Consider the following 16304-nt stretch of genomic DNA (forward strand, 5'->3'; position numbering starts at 1 on the left):
TGGATGCTCAGTTTCTGTCCGATCAGATCGATCAAGTTACAAATTGAAGACCAACTCGAACGGAAATTATTCAGATTTGGGGCAGTTTTCATGACCTGAAATGGTAACTAGCATTTAAGACATTACATCGAATTTTCTTTATGTTTAATTTTTTCATTTGAAAAAATTTTTAGGCGGAAAATGAAGTCAATGGCGAAGCAGAACATGGTTTGTCTTGGGCAGTGAAAGTTCTCGACGCGAGCAAAGATGGCGAGATCGTCAAGTTCACGATACAAACAAACATTGTAAGTGTACGCGTTTACCTCCATTTAAACAGTGTGCAAACCGACCCTACTTACCCTTGTCCTTGTCAAATCAGATCATGTCTTTTAATGTACTGTCGGGTGCAGAAATCGATCTTTAGCCTCCATTGTGAGCTCTGGGATGTATTGTGAGCTCCGTTTCGATGGGAGTTACTTCGAAAGGGGGATAACCCGATGAAATTTGGTGTCCCCGCATACCTTGTGAGTGTTTCGGGTTCGCTAGCCTTGTGAACAGGCTAACATGGTGAGAATAGAGCGAAAAGAGCGAGAGACGAGAGCCGCACACGAGGAAACAGTCGAATCCATGGTCAAGTGAAGACGATAACAGATCATTATATCATATCATATTTTTTGGTTGAGGAATGGGGCGGGGGGAGGAAGGGAGGGGGGAGAGAGAAATGAAGGCCCGAGAGGTTTTACACTTCCTCTCCACCTATTGTATGTCTTGTTTATCTTATCTTATCTTATCTTATCTTGGTTTTATCGTCTTCTCCAAAACGAGAGAATACAAACAAGGCAATAGCTGTCCTTTAATAGAAAATCATGAGGGTCTTGCCAGTACCCTTCTCTTATCTCCCCTCTATGCCCCCTCCAACCCACTCCCTTTTCTTTTCACTCTTTATCCTTCTTCCCATTCTCCTTAATATGCCTTATCACGGTTTTCGACGCCATTTGGACGAGTAGGCAAACAGGCTTGAAATAACAGTGTTTGTATGGAAATCCGATGTCAAATAATTTTCATAAAACATCGCTTCTGAAAAATTTGTGAATTGGAAACTTTTGGCACTAGGAAAAGGATTTTAAGAACAAAATTGGAGGGATGTAGCTGTGACAGAAAGTGTCCAGTCGTGTTTTGAACTTTCCATGCATTTCCCTGTATTTTTTCCCGCGAAGTATTTTCAGTAGCAGTCCACGGCTGGTTCACTATACAGGGAAATGTATGGAAAGTTCCACCATTTGTACTCAGGGCCAGTCTCTCCGACTTACATAGAAATCTGATGAATGATATATGCTTTCAAGTTAGCTACAGTTAACCAGGAAATACCGTTCCATTCGGCAGCTAAAGTTTCAAAACTCCAAACTGGAAGATTTGGCTGAATGGAAAGCGCTCTATGTTTCTCTAATGTATGGAACTGAGTTTTTTTTTAAAAATGCTATTAACTGTTAATAGTCGCAAAGTCTAATATTTCGATATCAGTAACTTAACTTTATCATATGCAACTTAAGCACAAATTTTCCCGGGCTAATTAAATTATTCTTAGGTTTTATTGTGGTGGTACAGCATCTCTTATTTTCTGTTCTAAGTCCTTTTTTCTGAAGCAGTTTCCATAAACAATTTTGTTTTTCATGCAGGATGATGGTGGTGATAATGAGAAAGGAGTGATAGTTCTTCGACAATATGAGGATCTTGAATGGCTATATCACTGTTTGATAGCTCACAACGATGTGGACGGAGTTGTTGTAAGTTAGTAAATCAGATTGTCAAAATTTAGGCTAAAAACAGCGGTGCATGCCATCCATGAGCCTACCATGTCCACACGTCTCAGTACCACTCTGGGCCCGTTGTTCAAAGGCCGATTAACGTTAATCCACTATTAAAAGTTAACCTCAGTTAACTTTGCCTCAGTTCCAAACGTTTGGAACTGAGGCAAAATTAGAAGGATTTGTATGGAGTCATCGGGGCATAACAGAGCTAATATCTCGACCCCAAATCGCAATAAGATGCTGATTTTTGGCAAGTAAGCATTTTTCATCATGCTCTTTCCAATCATATGAAAAAATCCCATAAATTGTTAAGCTAGTGGTAAAGAAAAGTCAATGTCAATTAAACTGCGGAGCAAAACTCTTTTTGAAAAATCTTTATTGTTGTGGTATTAAACTTGAACCAAAGTTGTTGTTAATCCAGGATTAGCTTAATCAGGCTTTGAACAACTGGGCCCTGATGCTGACTTGTCCCTAGTCACGTCTCTTATGACCTGGTACATGGGGTTGAGAGTCACAGGAGACTAGGACTGCTTCCTTCTTCCCATCTTCCCTTTTCTCTCCCTGCACCCACCTCTCTTGCGCTTCTCTTGTTAACATCAAAATTTAGACTGGGAATGAGTCAGACTCTAATATTATTGGAGTAACCATACATTTTTCAGATATTCACATGATGATGATGAATATTTAGTAAGCTTCACTCTGGAAAAATTGCCATACATTGTTTTGTAATATTCAGAACGCCTTTTTAAAAAATTGTTGAGATTGTGTAATTATCTCTTAAAAATATGTGGCTGCCCCCACTTTTCTTTTTGGATTCCAATAGCCCTTTCTAAGGTCTGTTTTTACCGCATACAGCAAAATATCACTGTCTTAAGAGGCACCGTCCTTAAAGGGACAGTATCACGCTATTTCCAGTACTTAACACATTGAAAATTGAAAAGACGCTATTCCGTTGATAGCAGCCAAGATGTAATGACCAAAATTCCATTAAAAGACTATCAGAATGCAAAGAAACTATCCATGGATATTTTTGGTGGCAGATGGCAAAATAAAAGTACATGTACTATATTTTGGTTCAACCTTTCGTCTCAGTAGAATCACTATTAATATTTCTTTAAATTAGTGATTTAGAAATTAATTAACAGATTGTTCAAAGTTTAAATTTAGTGAACTTTTGCTTAAAATAATGATGTCTCCCATGATACAGTAGTTAGTTATTTTACTATCTGTGAATTCACCAAATTTCCAGTAGCACATATTGACTCTTAAAATCCACCATTGTAATTTCTTAATTTATTTTCTGGTCTAGATTCCACCTTTACCTCCAAAGCCAGTCACTACAGTGAGTGCCGCTGAAGCCAAGTCTAAAAAACAGTTAGGTTAGTGAAACTTCCGTCATGTTATTTGACTGTGATTTAGTTAGTTCTTAATGTTACAGTCTAATTTTTTACTTATCATTTAAATTTCTGATTGAATTTCTCTCAGCAACCATCAAATTGCAAATTAGGTATATAAAGTGTAATGTTATGAGCACTGTGAAAGGTGAGGCCCTTTCACTTGTAGGAAATTCACCTGGATTTGAAAGCAAGTGGCTAAGGCGATTATAGATATCCCAGGCAACATATGTGTAAATCTGGATGTTGCATTGTGTGTTGACAGTGACATACTCCCATGATTAGATTGACATCTGTAGCTTGATATGGCATACTCCTGTACATGATAAATTTTGACTTTTGAGCACTTACCAGTTGATTAGATGTTGTTGATAATTTTTATCGAAAACTTAAAAATTCTGAAAATGCTGGTGGCCTTTTCAATGCAAGATTTCCTTTTACTGAAGGTCGTGATCTTTAGCCTTAAGGGGAAGACCTTGTGTGCCTTACATGCATGTTAAGCCGAAAGTGGGCCCATTAAGGAAAATAATGTTCTTTTGTGCTTTCTAACGATATTAACTGCCATTTCAGGAAAAGATGCAAAGAATATGGTGGCAGATGAATTTACAAGAGATTGTCGCAACTTTGAGAAGTAAGTGTAAACCTATATATATTTATATGTATGTTGTGATTTAGTTTTTTTTTTTTTGGTTTAAAAAATTTTCAAACCACTTTAAATTAATTTTTATTTTCCTTTGTACAGTATTTATTACCATAATCTGAGACTAAGGGAAATAAAAATCAAAGCTGTTTAAAAATTTTTAAATTAATAAAAATTTGAACCCCGACTTGTGCGTACTACATACAGTAATTACTGCTGCAATTTATAAGCAGATGCTTGACAATGTGGTTTCTTGATGTGCCCCTAAATTCCCAGAACTGTGTGTAATATTAAAAGAAATGTTTGGAAGTAAGTGCCTGGTTCCAAATCTCTTTTCTCAGGTCTTTTTGGGTGAGAGTGTGAAAAGGTGTGAAGAACTGTAAGTTGTGTAAAGAAGTGCATTGAAGGGCGTTTCCCCCAATATTTTGACGGCTATTTTACTTTTAACAGCAAGATTCACACGCGCACAACTAGACAACGTGATCTGCTTCATTTACCTGCCGTAAGAACAGAAGTCGCCAAGAGATCCTTTTACTATCATGGGTGCATAGTTTTTAACAATTTTTCAAAATACCGGTAGCTTTTTTTCTCTTTTGTTTTTTTGGTCTCGGCTTATAGCCGAGTATTTTCAATTTACATGTTTTAAAAACTTGAAACCGATTGAAACAGACAGAAGTTTAGGGTCTCAGGGCCGGCTTGTAGACAAATAAATACAGTAGCTTTTTTCTCTTTTTTTTTAATTAACTTATTATATAGTCCATTGCTTTTATTAACACATTGCATATAATTTTTATAGTATATTGTGAATAGTTTTTCCTACTTTTTATAGTATATGTACATTGTAATTAGTGTATTTAGTGGTCAGGGCTCCTATTGATAGCAGGCTGCTATTAAGCTCCTGAAGGGACTACCCTGAGCTTTATAACTAATCACACGAGGTTACACTTGTCCACAAGCCTTTCAATTCCTTAAGATCACAACTAGTTCATGTTAAGGACAAAACAGAAAATCTTAAAAAGTGTGGAACAGTCTATCACATCGGGTCTTGACAATCTGCGAGCCAGCGAGCCAGCGAGCCATGCGAGGCAGATGTGCGAGGCACTCAGGTTAGCCTAAAAAACACTCCGGTTAGCCTAAAAAGCACTCCGGTTAGCTTAAATAGCTCCCCGGTTTGCTTAACGGTTAGCATTTATGTGGGGGTTGTTCATGCCTCGCAAGCCTCGCATGTTTGGCTCGCATGGCTCGCATGCCCTGCATGTTTGGCCCACATGCCTCACACCTTTGGCTCGCTGGCTCGCTGGCTCGCACATTGGCCACACTCTATCACATCCATTGCAAACAATGTGATAAAGATTATATTGGTAAAACCTCTTGGTTATTAGAAACTCAAGTAAAGGAATATCTTTCTAGAAATTTGTCAGCTATTCATGAACATTGCCAGCTCATGGGTCATTCAGTGGATTCCAGTAAAACAAAAGTTCTTGCCACGGAAAGTAACACATTCAAATGCAGCATAAGGGAGGCAACTGAGATAAAATTACGTAACCCTCCTTGAACAGAGACAATGGCTTCGAATTAGCCAGCATCTATGACGCCATCTTAGCTCCCTCAAGACCATTATATAACCCTTCCTAACATTCAAATTTGCATTGTGGCTGACGAAGTTCGATCCGGATCCGAACAAAATATCCCACTTTTAAGTTTTAATTGTGCTCTGTGTACAGAATTTTTATATTTTAAAATCATGATTCCAGGGCAGGAAAACGATATTTTTGATTCCATAATGTTGATGTTTGAAACCTCAGTAACTTCTGTTGTACAACCAGTAAGTGTTTTCTTCTCCAATCTGCTGGTCCATTTACTGTATATATTGTACTTTTCTTGAAAACTCGTCATATCCGCCGCCTCCTACAACAGCCATTTGACATACACAGCTGTACAAGAGCCATATTTTCCTGTCTTGACTGCCAAATATATTTTTTTAGGTTTCTTCAACTGGTTATTGCACACCCTGCCTTTTCAAAGGATGAAGATTTGCAGAAGTTCCTCAAAGATGAAAATGTAAGTAACAACTACAATGATTTGAAATTTCATGTTAAGACAGCTTCATAGTGGAGGTTTGCTGTCCATGTCTTTTCAAATGTCATAAGTCATGTAAGAGAAAAAGATTTTTCCTTGATCCTGTCATATTATATCAAACAAAAGGTTTTATTTTCAGGATCAAAATTTATGTTCAACCACAAGCTTTCGATTCCCTCACGGAATCTTTGTCAAGTGGTGTTGGACGTTTTTGTCACATGATTAAGTTGATAAAATATCACGTGAAAAAACGTCGCGGTAGATCATCGGGAGCTCATATCCAATGTTGCTATTCAGTGTCGGAGCCTGGCAATGAATTTCAATAGCCTCTCGAATTCTTCTTTTGAAGGTGCCGTTCTCCCTTACAACAGTTGAAGAGGAAGAAAGATTGAGCGCGTGCCTCATGTTCCTTAGGTGGTCACCCACTGCAGTTGTTGAGGATCTTGTACTGTTGACATGTTCTCTTAATCTGACCCCAAAGGGTCTTGCCGTCTCCCCGATATAAACCTCATAGTAATTAGTCATGCTTTCGTTCATTTACTGTTATTAATTTGTTCCCTAGCCACCAGTAAGAACCAAAGTAAAGAAAGGCGTGATCGAAAGCTTGTCACGTTCAGTGAGCGACTTTAGGCATCATAACCACAAGGTGAGGACACTTTGAATTTTTTATGTTGAATGCTCTTAAAGGGACACTGTCAAGAAGATTTTTGCCGTATGTTGGTCAAAACGTCTGCTCAAATATTTGACTAAGAACCTCTTTTCTAACATGAATTTACTCTCAGAGTACTGGAAAGAAAATATGAAATAATTTCTGTGAGGATGAATAAAATAGCCATTTTTTTCAAAATACTCAGAAAGAACTTGAAACAGTTGGCCAATCTTTTCAAGTTTCATTCCGCTTCCATCCTAGCTATCTGAAGCCAAAGATGAATGATTCATACTAGTTTTTGTACACGGGGAAAAAATGCCTTACAGTGCTATGTATTTTACTGCTTTTAGAATATTTGTCCCTTAATTATCTCTAAAAACTGTGTGGTTACCCCCAACTTTCTTTTGAGATTTAAGTAGTCCTTGCTAAGATCTGCTTTTCCCGCACAGTCATAAACTGCGCAAAAATACTTCGGTATTAGTAGGCACCATCCTTAAGGATGGTGTACCAACCATACCTACACTATACTATGACTATGTAGGAAAAGCAGATCTTAGCAAACTGTGTTATTCAAGTCTCACATGGACTGGTGATTTTCAAAAAAAAAATTTTTTCTTGGGAAAAGAGACTTTAGATGACTCTTTACATTACTTTTCGACAGGTCCTACACTAGGGGAGCATCCTAATATTGAATACCCTGCACTGGTCAAATCTTAGCCATGTCATTCACTGTTTGTACCATCTACATGCATTTCCAGTTGTATCCAGTTGAGCACTTAGGCCTGGTTCAGACTTTGTACTTCACATGAGCCGAATCAAATTCGACTATAGACCGGCCCAAATTAATTAACCCTTGCTACATTGATTCAGACACCAAACTTAATTCAGCTGAAATTAATTCATAGAAGCATAGTGTGACTGAAGAAAATTGTGGATTTGTCATAATTTATGTATTTGATTCGACACATGTGAAGTGCGGTGTCTGAATCAAAGCCGGTTGAGCCAGGTCGGCCGTTCTGAATTGATTCAGATGCCGTACTTCACAGGAACTTAATTCACTGAATTCGATTCAGCTCATGTGAAGTACACCATCTGAACCGGGCCTTGTTGACCTTAGTCTGCATTGAAGGGTTTTTTGTGGTGGATTAATGCTGCATTTGACAAAATATTTTGTTGTTTGTAACAGGATCTAGATGAAGAATTCCAGAAAAAGAGAGATTTTGTAGAGCAATACACACCTTTGACTAAAGAAACTTATGGGGTAAGGCAGTTCAAAAACAGTATTCCTAACAGACTGGAGGTGTTTTGTTAGACAGGTGGGAGAGGGGGGAGGGGGGGGGGGGCAGATTCTGCCCTTGGCGACTTTGTACCTGGATAACGTTTAATTTTTTAATATTCGCCCAAATGCAATATTAGTGTTCCTTCATTAGTCTTGATTACTTTTCGTTTGATTTTGGCGCTTTCCTGAGGTTTTGGGAAATACAGAAATCAAAGATGCCCGCCACTTTGGCAATCATGACGTAATTACCGCCTTATATGACGTCATCACTTCCCGATGCGGACCTCAAAGGGACCGTCTTTGGTTGTACTATCTATCCTCCTCCAAGGCTCATTGTCATAGCTTCTGTAGCTGGAAGTTATGGAGAGGGGGCATTCCCCCCTCCACCCTCTGGCCCCAAAAGACACAAGAAGCCTGGTCAAGATAGCGTTAAATGCTTGCAACAACAAACACAACAAAATTTAACTTTGCTCAGAATGCCACTTACGTCCAGAAATTCACCCCAGGGTACTTTATATAAAACAGGCCTTTTTGTGGTTTTCATATGTCTTCATGTTTGGCAGAATTGTGTGTGTTTTAGTGAGAATTAAGGCTAGGGGACACCTTGCGATGTCTATCATACAGTTCATGAATCTCAGTAGCGTGAATTTCTGGATGGCTAGTAATTAAACCCACCAAACTAAACTATTTCATATAAATTTCAAACCTAAAAAGATAACTTAGTTTCTTACTTGAAATACGCTATACTGCTTTTTACCAAAGATACTTTTCAGATATCTTCGTTAAAATTTTTTTGTTCCATCTGTCTCATCTCTTCTGTACCTTCTGTTTTCTAGAACTTCGTCAAAATGGTTCACAGTCAACAACGTAAGTGGCGCTTAAAGAATCGTTTTTTGTTTTAATGACTTTGTTTGTATGAAACAATGTGGCATTTTGCGACTACAGTCAACTTTCACCTTGTTGACACCTCGCTATTACAGACACCCCGATAAAGTAAATCCCCGGCAAAAATAAATAATTATGACAGACGTTTGACTGAAATAAATTCCTGCTCTATTACAAAATTAAGGACACTAACTCGCAATCCCGAGGGTGTCCGCAGTAAAGAGAGTTGACTGTATATGCTGTCAACTTGACATTAGTGGTATAAATTTATCAGTCACTCTTTCAGCTTGCTTACATACTGCCTTATCCAGAGGTCCTTTCCTCTCTTCTCAGTACTTCAGCGTTAATGTAGATATTCACAGACTGATTTTTGTCCAAAATGGCGTCTCCATTCTCCAGGTGTCGCATTAGCAGTGAATGATTTCAGCGCTGCTGTGATGACATCATCCGCAAACGATGACAACAGTACCAAGGAGTTAAAAGGGTTTGTTAAACAGTTTCAGTGAACTTTACTCTATAATGTTCAACCTCTATTTTCTCCGTTTAAGTTTTGAACTTATTAATCTTTGGCCTTATGGACAAGTGTCACCCGTTTGTTCTTTTGCAGGAATTTGGGAACTTTAGCGAGTTCACTGAACGGAATCAAGGTAATTATCTGTCACACAAAGATAGTACAAAGTCATACAAAGATAGTAGATAGAAGACGAAACGCGTAGCGCCGAGTTGGCTATAAGCATCTCGTATCCAGCAAGCGCGAGTGGATTAACCGTTTTATTAAAAACAACCACAAAATATCGCTAAATCTTGCCACATATTATTTCGCAAAACATGACCGGAAGATCAGGTATATTATTAAAAACTGGATCGTTATATAATGCAATTCCAGGGATTTGATTGGCTTAGCGGCCATGGTATATGAGCCATGATACCATGCCCGAGAAATGGCGACCATTAAATTGTCTTCTAATTGTTCTTGCAAGCGAAATGAGCAAAATCTAGCAATATTTCTTGATTGTTTTTAATAAAACAATTATTCCACTTACGCTTGTTGGATATGAGATGATTATAGCTAACTCGGCACTACGCGCCTCGTTGGCTATCTATCATCTCATATCCAACGCGCGCTCGTGGAATAATTGTTAAGTGTAAGTATTTGTGGGGATGGTATAATGCCTCATATACCATGACCGCTAAGCCAATCAAATCCCTGGAATTACATTATGCAATGATCATGTATTTGATGATAGAGAGATTTAGAATCGCGTTTACGGGAAACAGCAAATGTGAAATTCGCGTTTATGTTTTCTTTAAAAAATGAGTACATAAATGAGAATAGTGCAAAGCAGTTCTGACCTTTCATGATAAAGGAAAATTAATCAATTTTACTCAGACACTGAAAACAGCGAGCGACAAATGAAGGATATCAATTCTTTTCAATTTTTATTTTTCACACGTACAACGAGATTCAGTACAATACATAAAAAACAATAAACATTTATATATTACAAAGGAGAATTAAAAAGAATTAGGATAAATTTGTTTGGTTTAGTGTGAGCAGTGCCCAAAGGAGCATGCTGCTTTCGAGTTGGGCACTTGGTCATTTCTGCCATTTGCCGTCAACGTAATTCTATAGAGATTTAGCATCGCGTATACGTGAAACGCGAACGGCAAAAATGACCACGTGACCACGATTTTCCCGCCATTTTTCGCGTTTGCTGGTTGCCCTTTCTACGTGAAAACAGGCTATTTCGCGTTTGCCATCGACATGAGAACTACGTAAGTATTTCTTCCTTTTTTTCTGATACATATAAGTTGTTAATTGTTGAAAACAAGTACCCCAATAATTTTTTCCGGCAAGTCATACTAGAGCAAATTAAGTTTCGTGTTTAAAAATCCTTCATAACTCACTCCTTACCGCACTTTTCTTCATGAACTCACCACAGCGAGTCGCAAAACAGCTTCATCGAAACTCGCAAAATTAGCTAAAGTCAAAAGGTTCGCGCTATTTTACATGGAACATGAAACGGCAAGGTGACGTCTACCGTTTCACGTAAACGCGATGCTAAATCTCCGTGATCTCTCTAATATCTCTTGTGCGATGTCTCTCATTTATAACAGGACTAGTGTTTTGTCGGGATTTAAAACCACGAGGCGCAGCCCAGTGGTTTTAGACCTATATAAAATACGTGCCTCGAGATTTTTGAACCGCTTCAAAAACATTCCTGGAAAAGCGTGTGTCAAGAGAGTTCATAACAGTGATGCTTTTGTGGACGTTGGAAATTAGCGTACGAGAAAAACATTAAACACCGCATACTAATAAGGAGGAAGTTTTATCGGGTTTTAAAACCAATGCACGTGATGTTTTATCGACCATTTGATGATATGAATTATTAATGACTTTTGGAATGTTTGCTTATAAGCGTTTGCTCTTTTGTTTGTTTCAGGAGTCACTTGACGTGATGACCACCAATGACGAGAATACTTTAGGATCAACTTTAGAGCTTTACTCTCGATACATGGAGGCAGCGAGGGTGAGGAACATGTCTTTACACTTTTCGTTAATTTTGAGAACACAAAGCAAGGGGGACTAGAAGACGATTTACTACAATAAAATTTTCAGATTGTTAAGCAAATTATCTCCAGTAATTTCCAGTCTTTTTTCGTTTTCCTCCAACAAAATTTTGCCGCGAAGCCGTAGCAGTGTGTTTTAGGAGAAAGAAGAAATAAAACCTTATGGCCAAGGTACACCAGCAAAAAATTCCGGAGTCAACCATTGAAGTTGGAAACATAGGTTATCAAAAACAAAGGTATTGCGATAAACTCTGAGCTGTGATTTTCGGAAGGCTCGACTCATGTGAAGTATACTCGGTGGTTCGAGGTGATCTCGTTTGCAAAAGAAGAATGAATTCTGCTGCATGCAGCTGCATATACCTTAATGTTGTATTCATTCTTTTCTACGAAGGAGATGCTTTTCCGTCGAACTTGCAAACTGGTAGAGTTTGAGAATGCCACGAAGGCACTGGAGAAAGCGAAACCCAAGAATCAAGAAGCGGTAAGCGAGAAAATTGTTTATGTTGTTGTTTTTCGTTTGTTTGGTTGTAATGGGACTTTTTTCGGGGATGATGTATTATTCAGTCAGTGATTGTTCACAGTCCCTTATTTCCGTGGGATTTTCGAGATTCATACGCTTCGGTGGAACTACCGCCATCTTGGTTTGTAAAAGCGAACGCAACCTGGGGAGAGTGTCTATACTACCGAGGGGAGCGGGCGCTTTTAGCTGTTCCATTAGACTGTTCGCAGTCCCCTTTTTTTCCGTGGGATTTAGAGACTCGTACGCCTCGGTCGAACTCCCGCCATCAGTTTGTAAAGGCGAGCGCAACCTGGGGAGAGTGTCTAAACTACCCAGGGGGGCCCTAGTCAGGGTACGTTGAGTGGGAGAGGAGAGGTGAGAAAAATAGCCCCCTCCCCACTCCCCTCAGTAGTTTAGACACTCTCCCCAGGTTGCCTTCGCCATTAAAACAAAATGGGGGGAGTTCGATCGAAGCGTACGAGTCTCGAAAATCCCACGGAAAATAGGTCTAACTAGTCAGTGACACATGTGGAAAAAAAAATCCGAGGTGTCCCAACAGTTCGGATGCTCTACCACTGAGCTACAGGGGGTTCGTGGCAACTATCCTAGGTTCATGTGACAAACATCCTGCATACTGCTGGGATTTTACATCTTCTTTGCTTAATGCAATAATTCTTGACTCATAAATAAAATAATTCTTGAATTTTGACTTGACAGCTTCAGAAAGCCAAAGAAGACGCCGAGAAAGCGTTCAACACAATTTCTGAAGTTTCTAAGAAGGAGGTCAGTGATCGAAGTTTATGTTGTGAATAGTGAAGTATTATTGTCGTCGCAATTATAAAACAAAAAGAAGAAAAACCTTCTTCTCTTGTGCCTTGGAAAAATATCCAATCATTATGGATTGCTTTGTCTTCGGAAATTTGCGTGACGCCTTCATCAGTCTTTATGCTCTTCCTGCGAAAGATGACGTGTATAAGCGATGGTACTCAGTAAAATTGGTGTCAGATGTAGGTTGAATTTGCTGTTGGTTTTCGTCCTTGCTCCAAGAGGTTTTTCTCCGGGTACTCCCTTTTTCCCCTCTCCTCAGAAATCAAACTTGTTCAAAACTTGGCTTTGAAACCACTCGCCTGTGGCTCGTGGTTTCTACTTGAGTTTTGAACATTTCATGACGTCATTTTATGGTTTATAAGAGTAAGGACCATAGTAAAAATGCCTCATCCTCGATTAAAAGTTAACCAAGGTTTTCACTTAACTCGTTGAAAAAATGCAAAGCAAAGCAAAGGTATATAAATCTTTTAGAAAAAAATTTATTGATTAGTACTTAAACTTGAATCAAAGTTTACGTTCACCCAAGATTGGCAGAATCGAGCTTTGAACAATTGGGCCCTGGCTTTGAAGGGTAATTCTCAAACCATTAATAATTCAAAAGCCAAAGACAAAGGAAATCATGCACCGTACCGTGTTTGGATATCTGATGAAAAACTCCTCATTTTTGCATCCTTAATTTCCCCTTGAAAATCAGTTTGTTTGATAAGTTATATCAAACGCTCGTCACAGTGTTTCATCACAATATCAAAAACCTCGAAGTTTGTCGAAAATACTCCGGCACGCGTCGTATTTTCAACTCTCTTCTCGGTGTTTAATATGTGATGAAACACTGTCTCGTGTTTGATATATTACTTCATATCCGTTGTTTTTATTTTTAACAGCTAAGTCGTTATAACGCACAAAGAGTTTTAAGCCTTCAGTCAAGTCTGATCCAGTATGCAGACTCCAGGCTAAAGAATGGAAGAGACACGTATGCTATATTAGCTAAACTATTGAATGACTTGAAGAAATCATCTTAATTCACTAGATAAATAATTTTGTCGAATGCGTTGCGTAGTTATAAATTTTTGTATAACAAGACTTTCAATAAAATGAAATGCTCAAATTGTGGGAAATGCACACAGATAATGAATATGAATTGTATTTTTGGTATCAGGTTTAATTAATCACATCATAAAATCAAAATATAGATTTGTTACTTACTTGTTAGGATAATTTATTAATTACATCTAGGATAAGATACAGGTACACCCTGTGCAACTAAAACATAATACTAAGGTTCTGGTACGGTACATGCTGAGGAAAACAAGGAGTTGTTAGATCGATAGATCGTTCACTGCCGTTATTTTTGACAACTTAAGTAACGGCCGTTTCTCGGTAAACGGACATGTTATTTTCCTAGTTTGAAAGCCTAATATGTGATCAGCCCACCCTCTTTTTCTTTTCTTTCGCTAAAATAATCGGGATGTCACCTTCGATCGTGTAGCCGCCATTTTGGATCATTTGGCGCGCGAAATCTTGGGACAACACAACACCGCTCTGGGGATGGGGGCGGGGCCCATAGTCAGTGGGAGGAGAGGCGCCATAAGGCCTCGCCGCACCCTCCCCTATACTCAGAGGTTTTGTCCTCTCCCCAGATTTCGCTCGCCAAATTATCCAAGATGGCGGCTACACGATCGAACATAACGGCCGGATGATTTCTGTGCTAAAAATAGGGGAGCTGCTCACAGTTACGAGAAATAACTTGTCAAACTTTTCCGGAAACGACTTTTCACTTTGTGTTAGCAATGGAAGTAGAGAATGTCAAAATGATGTGCTACAAAAATACATGTTTAAAGTTCGGACTCGCCACTTTTTTAAACCCTAAACAGGTTTGCTGAGGATAAGTTGGGTAACGGGATCAGAACCGTGCTATTGTTTTTTGTTTGTCCTAAAAGTACCGTGCGAGCAGTCTCTTTCTCGTTGGTCAAACGGGAAAACTTAGTAAGTGTGGGTGAGCTCGAGGTGACAGGCTCTCCCTTCCCCCCTCGACTTTTACTCGTTCCAGTCTTCGGTTCTTTCGTTTGCCAGTATAAAAGCTGGCCCTGTGGACTATTTAGAGAGGGACTGTTCGTTTGGTCAATCGTAAACATTAAGGGAGAGTACATTTGTAGCGACTATGCCATTTATTAATTTCAATAGAGTGGTTTTCAATTTAGTGTCGTAAAACCAAAACCACAGTCATTACTCTAGCCATTCACAACAGACGCAAGCAGCGGAATGAACCAATCAGAACTCGAACTAAATTCATGTACCAAGCGCGGGAAAACGCGTGCGGACAAGCCACGATTGGTTCTTACTTCTGTTTCTCATTGGTTGAGAAAATGGCGCGAGTTTTGTTAACCAATCACAGAGCGAAGTGGAGCAAAACGAAAACAAAGCAAAATTACTTTCGACGCTCAATTTTAAACCGCTTTAAGCATGAGATAATGTAAAATGATTATTAATATTAAACAAAGGTTATCTTCACTGGCATTTGTGCTGAAGTGACATCCAAACGTGTGAACGTTTGTGGTTCAATTTTATCCTTGGTTTTAATTTTAATTTCCTTTAATCTGTTCATGTTGTCCTTCAGCAGCATGGTTAAAAATATATAAAAAAACTGTTCAATTGAGGCCTTAAACTGCTGTTTAAAATTTTTTACTTTTAAACAGCAGTTTAAGGCCTCAATTGAACAGTTTTTTATATATTTTTAATTTCCTTTGTTTCAAACTCATTATCAGACATTACCATACCTAAGAACAATAGAAAGTTAAAATTTAAACCAAGAATAAATTTGAACCACGACACATATATATTATGTTTGAATACTTGTTTTATACCGTTAACTTTTTTATCATTGCCCATTCAGATTTGGTATTATACTTACACTTTATATTTTCTCTTTCCCCTGACGTAAATTTCTACTTACGATCGTAACATTTATAAACTGATTGACAAATTAGAAGATTGCACTATTGCGTAAACATAAAAAATTTAATGATAACTTACAGAGGAACTCGTTATGTCGTTTGATACACAAGAACGAGGTCTCTTAAGTTTTCACCAGGGATAAATACGAGAAACATTAAAAAATAAAAACTAATATTAGTTAAGTATTTCCATTTGAGAATTCCCTTGTATCAAAATAAATGTCCACTAAGCTAAGAATTTGTATTGGTCTATTGTAGGATTTTCTGTTACATTCAAATGTAATTATGAAGTCACCATACATTGGGTTTTTGAAGTTTTTTCATTGTAAATTGCCCTGCTGTCTTTAGTGTAGAAAAGGCGTTGTTTACTGTCTGCCGTCTGGTTAAAAATACTTTCAGTATATTTTTTTTATATAAGAGAAAATTGAAAAAGGAATGGAAGTAAGACATTGATTACAACCTAATACGTAAATTGTGTTGCCTTTCTATGACTGTTTATAATTGGCCATATTCAAGATGGTTTAAGGACGGTGCCTGCTATTGTTATTGCGCATGCGTTCTGCGCATCTCGAGATACTCGGGTTTCCTATGGGTGGTTCCTACTAATACAGCAATATTTTTGCGCGGTTTAAAACTATACGGAGAAAGCGGAACTTAGCAAGTGGTCTTGATATCCCAAAAGAAAATTTGGGGTAACCATGCATTTTTCAGAGAAAATTAAGCTTCAATTTGGAAAAAAAAT

General features: G+C 38.3%; 1 protein-coding gene across 1 annotated transcript; it reads left to right on the forward strand.

Moving 5' to 3' along the window:
• Positions 1–15818, forward strand: LOC146459010 (sorting nexin-6-like). Its single transcript, XM_085089800.1, has 15 exons — positions 1–103; positions 174–284; positions 1656–1763; positions 3097–3166; positions 3752–3812; positions 5807–5882; positions 6463–6546; positions 7736–7810; positions 8665–8695; positions 9113–9197; positions 9321–9360; positions 11158–11244; positions 11676–11765; positions 12501–12566; positions 13493–15818. The coding sequence occupies exons 1-15, from the start codon at positions 101–103 to the stop codon at positions 13628–13630; spliced, it is 1125 nt and encodes a 374-aa protein (XP_084945926.1). The 5' UTR covers positions 1–100; the 3' UTR covers positions 13631–15818.
• Positions 15819–16304: the final 486 nt, after the last annotated feature.

The sequence above is a fragment of the Pavona decussata genome, unplaced genomic scaffold (assembly GCF_977016875.1).
Source record: "Pavona decussata unplaced genomic scaffold, jaPavDecu1.1 SCAFFOLD_223, whole genome shotgun sequence".
In the NCBI taxonomy this organism is placed as follows: Eukaryota; Metazoa; Cnidaria; class Anthozoa; order Scleractinia; family Agariciidae; genus Pavona; species Pavona decussata.